The sequence below is a fragment of the Balearica regulorum genome, chromosome 7, assembly GCF_011004875.1.
Source record: "Balearica regulorum gibbericeps isolate bBalReg1 chromosome 7, bBalReg1.pri, whole genome shotgun sequence".
Lineage (NCBI taxonomy): Eukaryota > Metazoa > Chordata > Aves > Gruiformes > Gruidae > Balearica > Balearica regulorum.
The window spans coordinates 15,457,843-15,477,215 of NC_046190.1; the positions used below are offsets into that span (position 1 = coordinate 15,457,843).

The 19,373-nt window shown below is 46.1% G+C and overlaps 1 protein-coding gene across 4 annotated transcripts in view; it reads right to left on the reverse strand.

The window, feature by feature from the left end:
- Positions 1 to 19,373, reverse strand: part of FBXW4 (F-box and WD repeat domain containing 4) — a 60,846-nt gene that overhangs the window by 25,276 nt on the left and 16,197 nt on the right. For all 4 annotated transcript variants that reach the window (XM_075758101.1, XM_075758099.1, XM_075758097.1 and 1 more), the window contains one exon: positions 17,167 to 17,261. In XM_075758101.1, coding sequence (XP_075614216.1) covers positions 17,167 to 17,261 — 95 coding nt within the window. The remainder of the gene's footprint in view (positions 1 to 17,166; positions 17,262 to 19,373) is intronic.

Consider the following 19,373-nt stretch of genomic DNA (forward strand, 5'->3'; position numbering starts at 1 on the left):
AGGAATTCTCAACAAACATATACTTTCATCATCTTCCCACGAAGGGCAGCAGTTGTTTCTCCACATCATGCACAGGCAGGAGCTGTGCTTGTTCACGCTTATGAGGGAAAGGAGCCCAATCACTTAAAACCAGAGTACTTGATCTTCCTCCCCTGCTCTATGATATTCAAACAATTTCCAATGTCTAAATAAGTTGTTCAGCAGGGGAGAAGGAAATAATGCTCAGAGGGTTTTAAGATGCTAAAGACCAAGAAAGGTGAAAGGGGAGAAGTGTGTATATGTAGCACATGCTGCACACAGAGGGGTTCAGGACACTGAGGCATGGAGACACAGGTGCTCTGTGGAGGAGGCGAGCAAAGCCTCATCTGCGTTTAACTCAGCCATGAAATGACTCCTAGAGCTTTCCTGCTCTGATCGTTCCAGCCCTGACACGGACACGCTTGCAACAACCTCGATTCACTTGCCCTTATAGCTCTGGGCAGCTTCCCCCTCCCCAGCTCTCCACTCTATGCAGTATGATTTGCTTCAGAGTTTTCATGCTAAGCGTGTCAACTGTTTGCCCCTAAGCAACCAAGATCCTGAATGAAGCTTCTGCCCTCCATCTGCAGGTTCAGGGCATGCTTGGTTGTGAGCAAGCACCAGAGTGATAAATAAAACCCACCAGTCAGGCCAGAAAGGGCAGCCCTAGCCCTGTATGCAGAGAAAGGCACACAAGATTTCATTAAACAACTAGACAGACAGACAACACACATCTAAGGTATAAGGATGTTTAGTGGCCACCTCCCATGCAGCTCCTGTATTACCCAAAAACCTGCCAAAAAAGTTTTGCAGGAGCCAGAGCTCAAACAATCCTGACATCAATATACAATAAAATACAGGTTCACAGCACAAGTTATCATCTTCAGTATCAGTAATCATGCTGGGCTGCAAGGCAGGCCAAGAGCTACTGAATTTCAGGGATAACTGAGATTAGTCAGATGAAGATAGGAAAGAGATCAGGCAAAATAGATACTGTAGAGACTGGGAAAGGACAAGGCAAGAAGGCGAGAAATCATTTATTATGACGCTTAAGGTCAATATATTGGAAAAAAAATTACACAAAAAATTGAATAGGAGGGAAAGGATTGCACTGGAAAGGACTGGGAAAAAGCCCTTTCAGGCACACATCTCCCAAGTCTGCAATGGAACAGGGGATTCCCTAAAACACTTAGTTTGGATGTCAAGAAATATCTGAGAAAGGGCTAGGAAGTACCCCACTGCCTCCAGCTCCTCAGTAAGCTGCTGTCTAGGTAAAGCAGGACAACCTACTGGCAGTCAGTCCTCCAGCACTTCAAGGAACAGAAGTCTGGAAGTTTTAGATGCACAGGCAGCTTTGCAGACAGGAGTGTGAAACCACAGTTTCCTCCTTTCCATGGCCTGCCCTATTCCCATGTGCTCTGAGAGTTTAGGAAGTCTCATCCAAAACCAGTTATTAAAAGAACCATTTTTACTTGGCAAGTCAAACATCCACATGAAGAAGTATCATAACCAAACTCGCTCACACATCCTCCACTGAAATGAGCACATTACTGAAGTGTCAGTATTTGATTCTGCAGCAAGTTAGGAGTGTCCCAGTCAAAGCTGTCACTGATCCTTATCATATGGATACACAAGATCCAATTACATGACCATCAATTCAGGTCAGGCTGCACCTTTGTAGACTCCAGTCAGAGGCTGTGCTGGGAGGAAATGATGAGCTTACTGCATCTCGGGGACACCTACATGTGAAGTCCACTCTAAACAACAACAGGCCAGCAAGTACTCACAACAGTCATGGTTTGCTACTACTTTGCACAAGGCCATTGATACTAGAGTTGGGGTGGCTAGGGAAAAATACTAAAACCATAAACAGAGCAGAGGGTATCCAGAGAGGAATCCTTCACTGTATAAGACGGTCAGGCAAAAGGTTTAAAAACAGAACAAAGTGGTTTTCACTGAATTGGAAAGGAAGCTATGAAGACCAGAACACTAACAGGTTCAGAAAGAAGAGATGAGCTGCTCACAGAGCTAGCCTCTGCAAATATGAAAGAAGCACTGGTCCAGATGCAAACTCTAGCCAGGGAAATCCTAACCTCCACATCACCGGAAGCTGGGAAGGAACAGGTGGAAAGGATCTTTTTGCACTTGTCTGGTTTCTTACCCTTCTTCCTAGACATGTAATGCTGGGGTAGACGGATGATAGACTGACCCACCATGGCCAGAAGAACATGAGAAATGCCCACCTCGCTTAAGCCATGGCCCATCTAGCTCACTGTTTTGTGTCCAGCAGCAGTACTAACAGATGCTGTTTAGGAAGAACATGTAAGCTTGGCAGGTTTCTGTGGTCATTCTCTTTGTACTGGCCCAGCATCCACAATTGCCATATTAAGGATTTTAGAGAGTATATACTCACCTAGTCCTTCATCATGGACCTGCTATCCATGAATTTGCCAGATCCCTTTCAAAACTGCTGGCATCATCCACCTCCATAATTTTCTGGAGCAGGAAGTTCACAACACGCTGTGTGAAGAAATACTATCTTTTGTCCATTTTAAAGCAATCTCCTGGTAATTTCAAATGTCTCTAGTTCTGCTATTTTAGGATGTGGTGAATAACACTTCCACACTCAAGCTTACCCACCACCATCTTACTCTCCATATTTCTTTTCAGGCTCTTTTTACCAGAACTGCCTAATGGAGGCAACCAAATATGAGCACATCAATAACTTCTGCACAGTGTTTGACTTGGGACCAAATATGGGCAAAGACCACAAAAATAAGATACAAACTACTACTGTAGCCATTTCTTTGGTACAGAGGAGTATTCCTCTGCTGTATGTCCTCTTCAGACCCTTTTGGTTCATTGCTCCTTCTGAGGCGGGCTAGAGTTAATTAGTTGCTCCAAGCTTTGAGGCTTCAACCAGTCTCAGACACTCCTAGACCAGCAGAGGCCCATATCATTGGCTTCACTGTGACAGCTAGAGAGCCAACACAGGTCTGAGGACCATCAGGGTCTCGCAAACCATAGTTTGGGAAGCAGAGGACAGAGCCATTGCACAGCGGGAACAGTACTGTTCACCTGCACTCCACACTACCAAAGTACCTGATATTTTTCCACCACAACCAGGATCATGAAGTCCTTGCTCTGCCAGGCTACAAACTTATCTGAAGTGGTCAGCACACAATCTGTGTTGCCAGATTGCTCTGAGACCATCAAAAGACAGATGCTAGGGAAACATTATTGCTTTTCTAATTTCTGGAGCGGACTCCCTTGCTTCTCCACTGTCAAAGAGGAGAAAATCCAGGGGGAGTATATGGAAAAGGAAAACACGCTCTAGGCCACATGTGCTAATCAGTACTCCATGCAAGACAGAAAATAAGAGAAAAATCTGTGCCATCAGACAGTCCTGCTCCATCCCCATCCCTCATTAAATCAGCCTGGACAGGCAAAACAGGTCACCAAACAAAGGTGCAAAGCCCAAGACAGCTGCACGAGGAGGCAAAGACCGAGCACAGCAATAGTAGCAGTTGCTGCTTGGCCCAGCTTAGTCTGTAATTGCTTCCTCTGATCAGTTCATTTCTTTCTCTAGTCTCCTTTTCTTTTTTATCTGGGGGGGGGAGGGGGGGAGGCAGGGGAGAAGAGCTACACACACAGATGACCACCAGACTTCTTTTTCCCCTGAAAAAAACAAGCTGTTGGGTTTCAGTTTGTAAGCCTCTATCCAGCCCCCACACTAATAAATCTCTGGGACTATCAATCACCTTTGTACAGGTCTCTCTTCTCAAAGGAAATGGGCTCTCTCTCTTCACTAGCTGCCTGTGTCTACCAACCATAGCAAGGCCTCATTTCAAGTCCTCTTTGATGGACGGCTAGACTTAGAGGAACACGGACCTCAATCTCAGAGGAGGGAGAACAAGGGTTTGCTAATTAGACAAGGCAATGCACATTAAAAGCTGGCTTTAATACCTGGCCCCAAATTAGCCCTGCATCTGTGAAGTATCAGGATGCCTACAAAACAGTATGAGTACATCCCACATGCAGGCACGTGCAGAGATGGTGAATGAACCCACAACACCTCTTTAGAGCAAGAAAGTGGCTGCAGTGTTTGTGCTTTGTGCAGGTGGGAGGGAAGGTAGAGAAGACCTGACAAATCCTAGATAATGAACCACAGAACACACTACAGGCAACACTACACAGGGAGAACAGACTTTGCAATCCATCTTCCAGTCTGGAGCAGTCTGACGCTGCTCTGAAAAGCAACAGAGCCAAGGAGAGTCATAGCTACACAACTCTGTCCACCTGTTTCCAGTGTCCAACTGCACTCACAACAGAGATGCAGGATGCCAGCTACCCAAGGAAGCTGAAGCTTAGCTACAGGCAAGAGGCACTCTGGCATGCTGTCCTTTAAAGCATATCAGCATAGAAGCCAGATGCACAATGGCACATGTTGAGGAAAAATTCCCATTCTTCAGTGGAATCAGTTTTCCTTCAAGGCTGACTATCTCCTCCTAGCCATTTGCTCCTGTCTAAACCCCAGCCTCTCTGGTCCTGCTCCCATCTCCTCTCTACCTCTCCCAGTGTTTCAAAAGTAGTTTGCTTTACTAATCTAGAGCCAGACTGATGCACTTGCTCATTTTAAACAGCCTGCCAAGCATCATTTGCAAGAACTGAAGTGGCTGGAGAAGGCTGGGATGGAAGACATCATCATCCTGATGTGTGCCAGACCTAATAGGGGAGAAGCCCATCTCTGAGCCATGCTTTCATTTTAAACAGTATTTTCTCTAGACCTTAAGATATTCCTGTGCTCTGTGTCAAAATGCCAAAATTCAGCAGCAAGGGTTAAGTCAGAGATTTACATTTATGAATTCTTTAAATTCATATCATCTGCAACCTCATCCTGGGCATGTGGATGACAGAGCCTGCCCAGGATGTAGGCATTGCTGCTGTAAACAACCTCCCACTCTGCTAGGAACCACCTTCCATGCAGACAGGACTCTTCCTTCAGCAGTTTCCTACAACCCACATTCCTATTCTTACATATTCCCTCTCCTGAGCTGGAACAGGAAACTTTATAACTGTAGATTGGCAGAGCAACATACACTGCATACCACACACCTGAAGCAAGCCTGCTTTTCTTTTTCTTCTTTCCTCCCCCGCCTCCTTTCCTGAGAGCACTAACTGATAAATAATCCAATCCCTGCTTGGAAAAAAGAAACCGTCTCCCCCTACTCCTAATCCAGAGATGCAACGCAAAACCTTATCCCTCGAATTCCCTCTGAGTTATTCTCAGCACTCATTTATACATAAAGATGCACATATAAAGAACATCCATGCATGCCTTTTTCTCAAGTTAGCACAAGCTATTTGGACCACAAAGCTACACACAAGCCCCAGTGCAGCCACAAGACGTTCCACGCTGGAAGTCGGCCATTGCCTTCCCAGGGATATATCCAAATTCCTGGTGGATACAACAGGTCTAATTAGAGGCAGAATCAGACAGACATGCCTTGAACAAGTGGATTTGCATGGCATAGATTTGATACGCAGCATAAAGCAGGCTTGAACTGACTCCACTGATCTTAGTCATAAAACATATATCCCTATGCTTCAAACAGTCGAGGGCATTTTGGATACAGTCTATGAATTTGATTCAGCAAGTACTAGCATCAGCAAGTTACCATCACCTGCAGCCTCCTGTAAACTTTTTTATTTCCTTCAGGAAAACTAGGACTAGCACCTGACTTCATGTGCATACAATCATCACTTCTCTTAATCAAGAGAGAACTGGTGCTTTACTATCATTCCTCTTCCTGCAACAGTCTGAAACCTTCACTCTTACAAGTTCAGTCCTCTCTCAGATCTCTCCCAAATATATTTTTTTTTACTTTTAGAAGAACTGAGGGCAGGGTGGAATCCCCCAAAGAGGCCCAGTGCTTCCCTCCTTGTAATGAAACCCTGTAATGGAATGCCCTGCACTCCAATTAGGAAGAAATGCTAATTTTCTCCAGTTGAGCACCCCCTCTAGATGTATCTAATTTGTTTCACTGCTTTCATCTCTCCCCTCCATCGCATTTTCATTTAAAGGTTATGATCTGTTTGTGCCCTTCATGCCGCACCCTGACAAGACACCCCTATGAGAGGTTGCAGGGGCCACGTCGCCCTTCCTAACCCTCTTCCCAAACAAAAACCAAAGCTTTTTTTCCCTCCACTGCCTCTTTAAGAAATGCAGAAAGATGAAGGGGAGGAGCAGGGAATTGGGAAGACAATAATTAAAAAAAAAAAAAGTCCTCTTGCCAGTTCAGTTGTTGGTTGTTTCCAACAAAAGGTTGGAGACCTTTGCACCATGACCAACACCAGTATGACCAGTACAGGCCAGCTGGGAGAAACAGCATTACAGAGCTTTGCTACTTTTGCAGATCCATTTTAGGAACAGCTGCCATGCAAGAATACCCTTTTGCAAAAAGTTTTGAGATGCTGAATTGTTTAGCTCCTTACAGGGCTGGGGAATACATTCTCTCCCACCTGTCACAGAGAGAGTCTGGTCAGAAAGGACAAGGAAAGTTGGCTCAGTGAGGAGAAAGTCTCAGTAAAGCTCTTCCCACTCCTCTCTAAATGAGTTATGCCTTGTTCTGGGAGCCTGTGTTTTTCTAAGTGTCTTCAGGAGAGCAGGGGCTTGAGCTGGGTAGCATGGGCTTTGGAAAAGCTCTTCGTGGCATCCATAAATTTGTGCTGCTGTGGTTCTGGCTGGCTGTGGGCAGGCTTGTAAATCCTCAGGGCAGGACCCATTTGGACAGGATGCCTGTCCAGAACTTTCTACAAAGGCTGTATGTGTAACACATACGAAACAGACATTCAAATCACTATGCTGGTGCCACACCACTTTCCACAGAAAATCTGAAGGGTATTTTCACCAAAAGAACATTATTTAAAAAAAAAAAAAATCCAGCCTCCAACCTACCTCTGTTTCCTCCAACGAGGTCCCTTTGCAGCCTGCCCCAATATTCTCAAACAAAACAGTACCTGGAGCTGAACCCAGGGTCTTCCCTACATTCGCATCCTGCTCCTAAGTGAAGCCATTGATTACTTGTGTTCAGCCTCTCCCTCCCTTCACTTCGATTCTCTCCTTCAATTTTTGTCCGTTAGAAAGGAAATCCCTGATCTAGACTCTCTAGACACAAGTTTCACCACACATCTGTTGGCAACACCCTACAAGTTGAAAGCGCCCAAAGAACCTCTTAGGAGGCAATGCAGCTAAGTGCTCCCCAACCGGAACAGAGTGGGAACTGCTGGGTTCCACCTGTGGCACAGCCTGGAACAACCACCCTCTTGGAAAGAGCGGAACAGCTGGATATGTTGCCCAGGCTGAGCATCGAGCAGTCTGTTCTTGGACAATAAGATGGAGCTGGAAAAGTACTGCAAGAGTGTTTTCTGTTATTAATAGGCACTTTGCTAATACTGCCCAAGATAGCCAGCTCCCTCTTAGTCATTTCCTGCTGCAGCCACTGAATTCTGTCGGTCAGAGCACTATATGCTCCATTACAAGCTATTTCCTCTCTATGTTTGCAATGCCTCCAAAAGCTTTTGCAGAAAGTCCTTGATGATCCCCCCTCCCGCCCCCCTCCACAGACACAATTCCCTCATAACTCAACTTTCTGGGACCACAAATGGGGAATGGGTAGGAGGCACACAAAGATTTACTCTTCACAGATAGCACCCTTGCCCTTTCCTCCCCCCCAGGCCCCCTCTCAATCTGGTCCATGCGAACAAACCCTGAGTGGGAAAGAGCGTTTGGAAGAGGCCTGTGTCTGGGCCAGCCGCCTTTCATCCAGAAGATGCCTCTCCCCATTGGAAAATACAAGCATTGTGTGAAAACATTTTAATATATTCATACACATTCCTATAGCTTGCAGGAGCGAGCGGGTCCCAGCACCCTCCCCTCTCTGCCTTCCAAATGATTTTCATAGGCAGCGATGCACTGGGAATGCCACCTGTTTTCTCAAATGCCCGCGAGTATGTAAATTGTGGGAATATGCGGGCCAAGCGCTGCGGTTTTATTGTGCTGCAGAAAAAATTTTACTAATTACTTGCCTAAACTCCAAAGCAGTATGCCTGCTTTTTTACAAAGCGGGAGAGCGGGGAAGGTGGGGGTGGTGGGAAGAGGAGGAGGGGGAGGAAAAAAAGAGAGGGAAAAGAAAGAGAGTAAAGGGAAAGAGGGAGAAGGAAAGGGAGCGCAAGGGATGCATTTCAAAGTTTCTCCAGCAATTGGATGGGGGGGGAGCTGGGCCCAATGTGAAATCATAGAGGTCAAAGGTGGGTCTCCCTCCCTTGTGAGAAAGTGGTGAATCAGGACGGTTTATCAAACGATCATTTTCTTTTGAAACTGGGAGGCAGCGGCTGGGACAATTCTGCAGATGTGCTTGATGAGTTCGGGACAAAAATGGGCCGCCTCCTCCCCCCCTCCCCCCTTTAAGGTCTCCCATCAGGGGTTGCTTCTCCCTCCACTGCTTCCAGGACCCTCCCCTCCCTTCTTCAGTGGTCAGCTGAGACCCCCACCCACTGATCGCCTTTGTATTCCTGGCCTTTGGACACACTGACAGGGCCCTTTATGAGACCCCAATCAAGACCCCCATGTCACAGGTACCTAGTAGAGATACCAGACCCTTTTCAAATGAGGAACAACAAGGAAAATATGCTGGCCCATTGTCCCAGCACAGCACCAAGGGAGATGAAAGGGACAGGCTGCTCCCTCTCCGCAGACCGCCTGCCAATCAACCCCAGTTATTAAGGTCACGATGTGGAAATTCTTTTGACCTACACCTAATCAAAGATGCACCAGGGCCTTTTGAGACAACATGGGGGAAGGTGGGAGGGAAGGCATCCCCCCCGCCCTCCCCACCCATAAATACAGTGGAGCTTCCAAAGAGAATTTAGGAGGAGTTACCCCAGTTAGTGCTGCAGCACACTTGCCCCAAGTACCCCTAGGGCAGCTGAGCTGGGCTCCATGCTGGCATTCAGTCTCATAAGAGCTTAAATTAAAAGCTTTCCTCAGTGAGAAGTTACAGACTGAGCAACACTGGAGGTAGCTCAGAAGTCATGATCAAGGACCCTGTGTGACAAGTACTAGGCATCCTCTTTCCCATTCCTCACAGCTTTAGTTTGCACAGGCTGTGGGCTTCACAAAACATGCTCAGCACCATCCGACACCTAACCCTGAAGAAGAAAAACTCAGTGGGCATGAACCTATGAACCTCCTGAAGCATCTGGAAGAACAGATGGGTGCCAGTAGTGCAGAGCAGATGTTCTGAATCCCCCTTGCATTATACAGGATGCGGATACCAAGACGACTTTGATGGTGGTAGTTCTTAGGACTATGCAGAAATCTCTCACAGTTATGACCCATTTGCAGTGACACAGTTATCAGATGGGTGGTACAAAACAGTTAGAGCATGGGTCAGATGCGATCAGAGAAGCACATCCCACCACACAGCTCTAGAGCACTTGGAATGTGGACAAGATCACCTGCCCCTGAGAAGTTGTTCTGAATCACTCGCTGTCTGACAGTCATCACCACACACTCAGTAACAGAACAGTTAGACATGATACTTCAACCTGACAACAGCCACATAAGTAGTAACAGACTACAGTCTGTGGTAGTTCACACAAAAGGACAAAAAATCCAAACCCCAGAACAGAAACATTTTTCAGCATATAGAGGAGGCTTCTACAAGTGCATGATTTTGAATTAGGTCCTCCAGAAGAGCCACATGGCCACCATCAGCACACATAAGACCAATCCTGAAGAAACAGAAACATTTGGCACCCTTCTTTCTGCACCATATCTACCAGCATGCAAGGAATACCTTTCCAATCCCACTGCCCGCTTGCTGCTCTCATCCCGCTGGCATCCTTCAAAGCCCACCTGGATGAAGCTCTTAGTGGAAGGTAAACAAATTTGGGGTGGTGGCAGAGCAAAGACATGAACCATGTGACAGTCACAGCAACCAAGCTGCAGGTTTCATTATGCTAAACACTTTGCTCATGTGTTGGCTCATTTCCTCTGCCTTTTATGCACTTTTACCTCATGAAAGACTCCAGTTCAGTGCTACTCAGTCTCCCAACTCCCACCAGAGAGCCCGCAGAAGATAATAGCCTACTGATGGTGACCAACTGGTAGGAGATGAGAAGTGGAAGATTCCAAAAGAGCTTTGGGACAAAGACTCATGTGTTTACATAAAACCGACTACACTTCTCCTCTGCAAGTCACTGCCATTCCTAAAACTATCCCCTTGTTCCCAGACTTTTACACAATTGTTGATGCAGATAGAAGTCAAGTTTCTTCTCCTTGATATTAAACCAGCTAGCTCCTATTCCACCTACAGCAAGGCATTGCCTAGTTTAGGCCATTGTAAGAGAAGATCCAAATGGACACTTCAAACCAGCTATCTCCTCTACAGTACAATAAGGTGCAGTGCTCAGAGCAGACATGACTTCAGCAGGTGAGTTTCTTACTTCAGGGCAATATCCTCCACTATCACCCTCCTTTCAAATGCCAATGGCAGGCTGAGGACCAGCCTCCTGCTGTCCTCAGAGTGAATCAACACTCCTTTAGAGGGGCTAGGCTGCTATCTTAGGACACTACAACTCCACTTCCCACCTCAAGGGTATGAGCTTGCATCCTCTGAGTGACACCTCTGGCCTCATCTGGGAGGAGTAACAGTGGAAGCTGAGCCTGGTTAGAGACATCTGCACCTGGGGGTCTCACCATGCAAGAAAGGTCCATCCCTCTCTGTCCCTCCCCGCCCCCAAAAGCAGCCCTTTGAAAGGCAGGGGAGGGAGCAGACACTGCTCTAATTGTAGGAGTGAAACCTGGCATCCCCCTGCCCATCTACCTTTGCACTCTGTTTCTGATTCTCTTTGAACCTCTGGTACAGCTTGTCAGGTCGCTGCCCTCCTGAGAGATCAGAAAATAAAATACGGCAGTGATTACTATTGTACACTGATTTGCAAGCTAGAAAAAGAGAGAAAAAGAGACAGAGAGAACAGCCTCCATGCATCAGGTTATGAAAGGGCTGCGACTGAAGCCGCCTGAAAAACAAACCCTTAATTTAAATGTTAATGAAAGTGCTGAAGAGACATCAGAGGCTTTCGTTTCTCTACAAGGAGCAGAATCACCAGGTCTAGAATTTATGGCCCTCTTCACCTCCCCTCTCCCCTTCTCTGCTCCATCAGCCAGAGAAGTTAGGAAAGGAAAAAACCCCTAATTTTAACATTAACTCCACACTTCCACCCTGGGATGCAATTGCTAAATTATCTGTTGGCAGGACACTGATCAAAGGTGGAAAAACAAAGGCACACTGCACAGACGAGCAAAGGTAAACAGCAGCCAAGGTCTGGTGAAGTTACCTTCTCCCCCTGCGAATTTAAAAAGCAAAGAGAAAATGATCGCAAACTGGAAATAGAAACCTCAAACCATAAGGCTGCCAGCCCCCTCAACTAAGTTTCTTCTGTCACATCGATTAAACAGACATGGATTCTCCTGTGCAAACCAAGCAGCACAAGAAAGATGCTTCCCCCAAGCTTTCTGAGACAGACTTTCCCTTCAAGCAAGGGAAAAGATGAGAAAAAACTGCAGGGGTGAAAAAAAAAAATCAATATGCAATACAGCTCCACAGGATTAGAAACAGATGTCTGGTATCTAACTCAGCTACTGACTCCCAAAAACCAGCTCACCTGCCCACAAACACTAGTGAGCCAATTCACACAGTCAAAGAAAATATATAGAGTATTGGCCAAAAGTGACAAAAAGGGAGCACGTCATCAGTCGTATGAGCTTTAGAGGGCAAAGGAAAGAAACTGAAGAAAGGTAAGTTGCACAGTTTCTCAACTTATAGAAGTGTTTGCACATGTGCTTGTTTCTAGAGGAGAGGAAAAAAGGGACATGTATGTTCACCCACGTGAGGAAGACCAGAGTCATTATCACACAATTAAGAAGGTAAAAGAAAGTCTTCCTCCTCCCATCATCAAGGGAACAGTCAGGGCACATGGATAAGACACAGGTGTCATTTTAGCTCCAGAGGGGAGAAACTGATACTCATTTCCTGCTCTTCAGCTTGGAGGTGAAAGAGCACCAAGTCAGTTATGACTATAGCATATATCTAGAAAACCACATCCAGATCACTCTCTGAGGTCAGTAAGAGATGGTAGTTAACGCCACCACTAACTCTGCAAGTCCACCCTGGGATCTCACAGTTGAGCAGGTTCTTCCTGCCCCTGCTTAAGAAACAGCTGCAGGTCAGAGTCCTCTCTCAATTATTCAAACCAACCAGGCTCTACAGAGATCCCCAAGGACAGCAGAGCTATTGCTGCCTGTATTGCTGCCTGCTATTTTGCTGGCAATGCACAAACCAGAATAAAACCTACTTGTCCCACATCCTAGCAGACTCAGAGAGGTTAACTGTGCAAAGCTACGTCAAAACAGAGCACCACTACAGCTAACAGCTCATCTTGATATGCAGTAGGGGATATCTGCTGATAAAAGTGGAGCAAGAAATGAGGGTGGGGGGAACATTATCAAACATTTTAACTGCTGCACATTAGGGCTTCAGTTGTACAGCTAAAACTACTGCAAAGTTGCTCTGACTCAAGTGGGTTGTTCTGCTCTAATGCAATCTGCAAGATCAGATTGTTGCACTTTCACAAAAAGTTTCCAGATAACCATTAAAAAGAAGCCCTCAAAATTAATCATTTTGATTGTTCCCAATGGAAGAGAGGCCCATTCAGTCAAGGTGCCTGTCAGTAACCGTTCTCTTCCTTCCTTTCCCCAACAAGTTTTGGGTATGTTTTACAATTTGTCTGAGGTCTCCCCAGATATTACTTCCCCATAATATTCCATGGGAGAGGCAATTAGGTTAACAGAAATTCAAATTAGCATGTTAAAATAGAGGAGTCAGGTCTCAGCTACAGCACTGCATAAATAGAAAAGGTAGAGCAAGCCTGGCTTTTTAAATTCAACTGCTCACAGAACTACTCATTTTACTTTAAATTAAATATTCGATGCAGATAGCTAGTCTTTGGTACAAACTTTCCTCCTCTCTGGAGTAAACTTGCACTTCACCATGGCAACATTTGCAAGGAGAGGTCATGTACACAGTTGGAAGAGGAGAGACCATCTTTTGGGCTTACACACCCAAAGCACATCTCTGCCACAGTAGGGCACATTAGGGTGGCCTGACATTGCCCCAAATTGCACCAAAGATTTCCTAGCTCTCTATCTATAGTTGCACATTGAAAACCATTTTTGTGCCTCCATCATCTCTTTTCTGGGTTTAAAATCTGACACACTTCGAGTACCACCATGGGAAGACCAGCTCTCATGGTAAATATTTAAAAACCTAAATAGCAAATGCCAGTGGCCAGACCCAGCAGGAGAAGCCAGCTTAGATTTAAATACTTTTTACTTTTTTTAATCCAATACCAAAGAATTTCTGAATCCAAGATTAATATTGAATTCAACATCAAGGTCCACTTGTTTCTTTCCCCTCCAGTTTCCAAGCTTCTCTATCATTATGGAAAAAACATTACAACAATTTTTCTCCTAAATAAAGGAACATTTCAGTAGTACAACATATATCATAAACCTTATGTTTCTGCAGCCATAATTGCCAGGCAATTGGACCTCATTTTCTCCATAAACCTGTCCCTCAAATTAAACAGTGTACACTGGTCACTTCTCTTCCCTGGCTACTGCCACCTCAAGGAATTGCAAAGCATGAAGGTGCCACTACTCCACTAGAAATCCCCAGGTTTGCCTCACTTTGCACATTTGAATTGGTCCACTGCACTCAGGCTTGCCCTGGTCCCTGAGCACACATAAGTCACTGCAGTAAGCACCAGCAAATGAAAGTTTAACATCTGCACAACGCAGAGTTCAAAAGGCAAATGAACTCGGGGGGAAGGGGATTACAAGTAGCTAAGAAACATGGTTTAGGGTACACAGCCTCTCTAAGTACAGCATTTTACTAATCCATGGAGTACGACAGCTTTGGAGACCATTTAAAACAGTTGCTGGAGCAAGCTGAGGCACCCTATTTTAAGGATACTCTCAGACTCTTCTCTAGTCCCTGATGTGACAGGCAACACGGGACTTGTCCCGAGCGCACTGAGCAGCATAGCTACACAGAAGACCTGCTGAAAACCCAGAAGGAACACAACGCCCTCCCCATCCCCACTGCCCTGCAGGGCACTGTTAGGGATCCCCAAAGCAACGAAGCTCCAATAACATGGATGTGAAGGCACTTCCATGGCTGAAGGGGTTATACAAAGGACTAAGCACGGTTCTCCCATACACAGTAAGAAGAGAAGATCCCGTACTCTTGGTGCCCTTTTACCCTACTTAATCTCCCTTACAGGCATCATTCTGTTTGCAGATCCTCCAAGCATCCAGCCCAGCATCACTACAAAGAACAAGGAAGCCTCCTCTCTAGCTCAGCGCATCTTCAGGAAGATCTCTGTAGGGAAACTGCAGACAAATCAAAACAGAATACCCAAGAAAGATGGCTGAAGCCAGAGGAGCTACACTTTAAGAACACAAGTCTCTGAAGTTTAGTTTGGGTGTACAGGCATTGCCTATTAGAGAAGCAGTCCAGCAGAAAACCCAGCTGTGGGTCAGGAGCGCATGGGATACTTTCTAAGGAAGCTTCACACAGAGGGAGATATCACTGAAAAGGAAGAAGAAAAGTTCCCATCCTGCCCGTTAACAGTTGAGGTTCAGTAAGAACACAACCTTGACTACTCTAGGGAGTCTCAGTCCTGGCAAACCTCCAGGACAGGAAACTGCAGCCTCTCCAAAGTCCTGTTGAATGGCTAGAATTAGAGAAGCCCTCCCTGCTCTTACCCCACCGTGCACAACTGCTTTGAGCTGTTCCTGAGCTCTATGTGTCCATAGTAGAGAGAGCTGGTAGGTTCTCAGCAATGATGGGCCAAAATACTTAGGTGGTTGGAGCCTGATTCTACAGCAGTTCTACACCAGCAGAACTATCTGTTCTTATGGAGAAGCTCTCAGTTCATACCACCACAAGTCAGAAGGGAGAATCAGGAGGGCACATCAAATGTTTAGGAGGAAGTAGAGGTTACAGGCCATGTTCAGCCTCACTGAGGAACAAATGCATCCAAGCTCTGGCAAGGACGGGGCTGCCAGGGAGGAAAAGCTTCACACACAAGTGCATAGGTAATGCATATGGCTGAAATATGGGCTCTTGCAAATAAAGCAGAAACCACAGAGCTCCCCAAAGCAGATCTTGCTAGAAACCAGATATTATCTTTTTGATACTCACCCTCATTAGACAGCAAGCAATAAAACCTATTAGTGAAAAATTCATCTCCCCTGCCCCTTGCCCTGGCCCTCCCCCACCACATGCCCTCCTGCTCTGATTCTCTCTCTCTTCTAGGATGGCTGTGATTTGTTCTGAGAAGCGACAGGTTTATAGGTTAGCCGACACCTTCTCTCTGTGGAATTTTAATTAACTTCTCCCATCGTCAATATGTTAAGGAGCAGGGTTCCCATTATATGGGGTCAGCAGCGTGTTTCAGGCCCTGCTATATCAGCCGTCAAATTGAAGAATTAATGACGTGGCTAATTGGCTCTAATTCTCTACCCCCCCCCCCCCCCAAAATATGGAGGGGTATAGGGGGGGCGGTAGGGTGGGCTAGTGGGGGAGGCCAGTACAGTCCACAGTCTCATAAAAAAAAAAAAAAAAAGAGAGAGTGCACAATTTAAGCCCACTTGTTCATGGGGTAGCTGTTCCACCATCTCCCATTTATCACCCTGCAGGGAGGAAAGGGGGGTGGGGTGGGGAGACAGTGGGTAAATATTGTGACAGAGAGCGTGCACAAGCGTGCACACCAGGGAGAGGAACACTGTCCTGACAAGAGGCCACCTCAGTAGGTCATCACTTAAGAGTAGGAAGCAGCATGCCACTGGGCTCTAACCAGCCATGGTGCTAGAGCCAGAGCCTGTCTGCTAGAAAAGGGGCCCTCACAGCACAGAAGACAGCAAAGGGCTCCTATCTAACATCTTACAGCAGCATTAACGCACATGGCATGTCTTCAAAAACACTATCTGTCCCAAACACTCAGAGCAATGGGACAAGGCAATGGCAAAATCATAGCAGGCCTCAAGGGTCATTTCCCTGATAATACCATTAGCTCCATACCACTAAGTTTCTGCTGCCTGCAAAACAAGCTTGCAAATCTAATGAGGACAGCAGTTGTGGGAAGTATTGTGGTTTTGCATGAGCCTAAAATTCACTAGTTGCAGATATCATATGGACAGCAACAACAGCTTTTCTTCCTCTCTCCCTTGAGGAAGGCTGAGAAAGACTCTCATGCATGCAGAAGACCAGCTTAACAGTGCACCAAAGAGACAGATCATTGCTGACCAGTGGAAGATCTTAACAGTCAGAGTTTAAGTTTTTCAGATTTTCACTAACTCAAGAATAGCAGCACTTTGAAAAACACCCTGGAAGACCCTGGTGTAGGTACTGCCCTTGCTCCCATGCTGAAGCTGTAGTTGTAGCATTACACCTGTACTAGAAGCACAGGACTACAGGCAGTAGAGGATGGAAAACCTCATCCCTGAATTTCAGTTCCATCTTTCCCAGTCCAGTATGTTGAATTTACCAAGAAAACAGAGCTCTCTAACCACTGCACACAGCTCCAAGCTAGCTTCCCAAGCAAAAAAGCACGGACCTTTTTGGCCTGGCATCTCTTCTGCCAGAGAATGAGAACACAAGTTTGTATCTTTTCAGTACAGAAGACCTCAAGAGGATCCAGCTCATTGCTTCTAACTAGCAAGGCAGAGTAAGTCAGAGAGTTTGCTCTGCAAGTAAGAACGAACAGGTCCCCCCTGAGACAGTAACAGGAACACAGGGCCATTTCCACAGCCACTTTATGAGGAGACCACTCAACTGTTCTGGGGAACAAAGACCACACGCTCTTCCCTGAGCTCCTGCTGCAGGCACAAGCATCTGATCAGCCTCCACCCACATCAAGTCCCTGAAGAGTCACTCTGGTGCCGCAGAGATTTGTGGACACACAGCCTATCCAACTCCTTTTTCTGTTGGAAATTGGGAATAAAGAGATCTCAGTTACCTTAATAATGGGCTGATAGCAATGGACCACACTCGATCCTCTGTCTGCACTGTATGTAGACACTGCCCAACTCTGCCCGCGGACAGGGACCAAACCTAAAGAGAGAGATGTATGTTATGCCACATCACCCAGAAGGTGCAGAAGGTAGGATGCACACTGCCAATGTTGTGCTGGAAGAGTTGCCAAAACTGCCATGTTTACCTTTCCTGAGATCCTCTCCCTGAATTGTCATTACTTATTTTTGAGGAGCAGAGCCTTCAGTCACTGGCAGAAACAAGCACTTAAAGTTACGCAAAATTCAGCTTATGAGCATCACCTCTCATCCCACTTTATCACAGGGAACAGAGAGCGCACTCCCATCGCCACATGCTCTCTAGGGAAGCACTCACAGATTTCTCATCTTCTGTAGTTAAATAAACCAGAAGTGGTATTTGTTCAAATCTCTACTGTCCTCCTGAACAGTATGGGAAGACTTTGTACCATCCCTGGAAATTTTCCATTCATACTATCTATAAAATTAATTGTTCGCTATGCTGTAAAGGAGTTTTTTATAAAACAATCCCCTTTCAAGGAAGTTTCTTAAGTGTACCCCAGGCTATTTTCAAACAGGGTCCCCTTGCTCACTGACAATGCAAGAGAATCTCTTCCCTCCCCCATCAGTGCATACATGCACACCACACACACATCTTTGTTTCTGGGTCCTAAATAAAGTCCCCCAGATTCTTGCTGGGTCCTCTGCTTGTGGCCCTCACTTTGCCCACCTTGCCCTCACTCCTGGCCCACAGGATTTGAGCTCCCCAGCTCTCTGTAACCGACCCCCAATGTTTCACTTCAAAGCTGGGAGTGCCCTATTTGTTTGTTTGTTGATAATGCCCAGGATTGCAGGCTATTCTTGTCAGCGGGGAATTTAGCACCTAGTGTCAGCAAAAGCAGCAGAAAAGCTTAACTCTTTTAAGGCATCCCTATCTCCTGCAGGTTAAAAATATTGCTCAGAGCACACTATCTGGTGCCTATCACACAGGAATGTACATTAGCAGCTCTTCAGGGCTTAGTCCTAATCAACACTCAGCAGAGCCCTCAATAGCTTAGACACTTACAGCCCCTTTAAAAGGCTGGTAGGGATTCCCTTCCACCCTCCAAGAGTCTCATTCAAGCAAACAAGGCAGCCTACAAAAGAGATGATAAAAAATAGGAGGTGAACATCTCTAGAGCCTCTGCTATGGGGAGCACTGGGTGGGCAAGATCTCACACTAGCTCCAAGAAAAACAGCCTTGAATTCCCCTCTGGCCTTCAGGAATTTGTTCTCAAGGTCGGGGAGGTCTGTCCTCCAGCTGTCAGCGAAGCAGCAAGAAGGCACTCTCCCAGCAAAAAGGGTCCACAGCCCTGCTTAAACGTGAGACAAAGCAGCATCATGGCCTTGTTCCCAGGAGGCAAGCAGCATCCCCAACAGTGCCCTTTGCATATGAACACTGCTCTGCCAGGGAGTGATTTTACCCAGGAATACACCCATACAGAGCGACCGACAAGAATAGATAGGGTCATGCTGCTCAGCAGCCTGTCAGATAGTTACCCATTACCACACACTTCCTATAAAACCTTGAAAGAGACATGTAAGTCTTTCTTTGCCCCAGCTTCCACCCGTGCAACACAAGAATAGCAGTTTTTCCTCTTACTTCCATTAATGCTCTACTATATGTACCAGGGACCAAGAGTATCCATCAGCCTACCCTGAGCAACAGCCAAAGCTTTCAACATACAGCAACCAATTCTAACAATGAAACAAGTGGTTGTGAAGATGCTACAGGTACTGCATCGTGCCAACAGGACAAGGGTGAAACACCTACATGCAGCTTCCTAAACTACTAAAACAGAGCTGGCTACAGCTCAGGAGAGCAACTCCCAGGGTCCATGTAGGAACACGGCACTGCCAACCAGATCCAGAAGGACAGAAATCAACAAGGTCCTGCCTCAAAAAGAAATAGCCAAAAATAACATGACAGGATTCAGTGATGCCAACTGGAAGACAAAAATGGGAGCCAACAGTATTCATAGTCTAACTTCACTCCTGCTTTGCAAACCAAGAACCATAAAAAATTAAAAAACCCCAAAAACAATCAAAACAACAAAAAAAACCCCAAACCCCACATCAAACAAACCACAAACAAATAAACCACAATCACACAGATTTGGAAAACACATCATGCTAT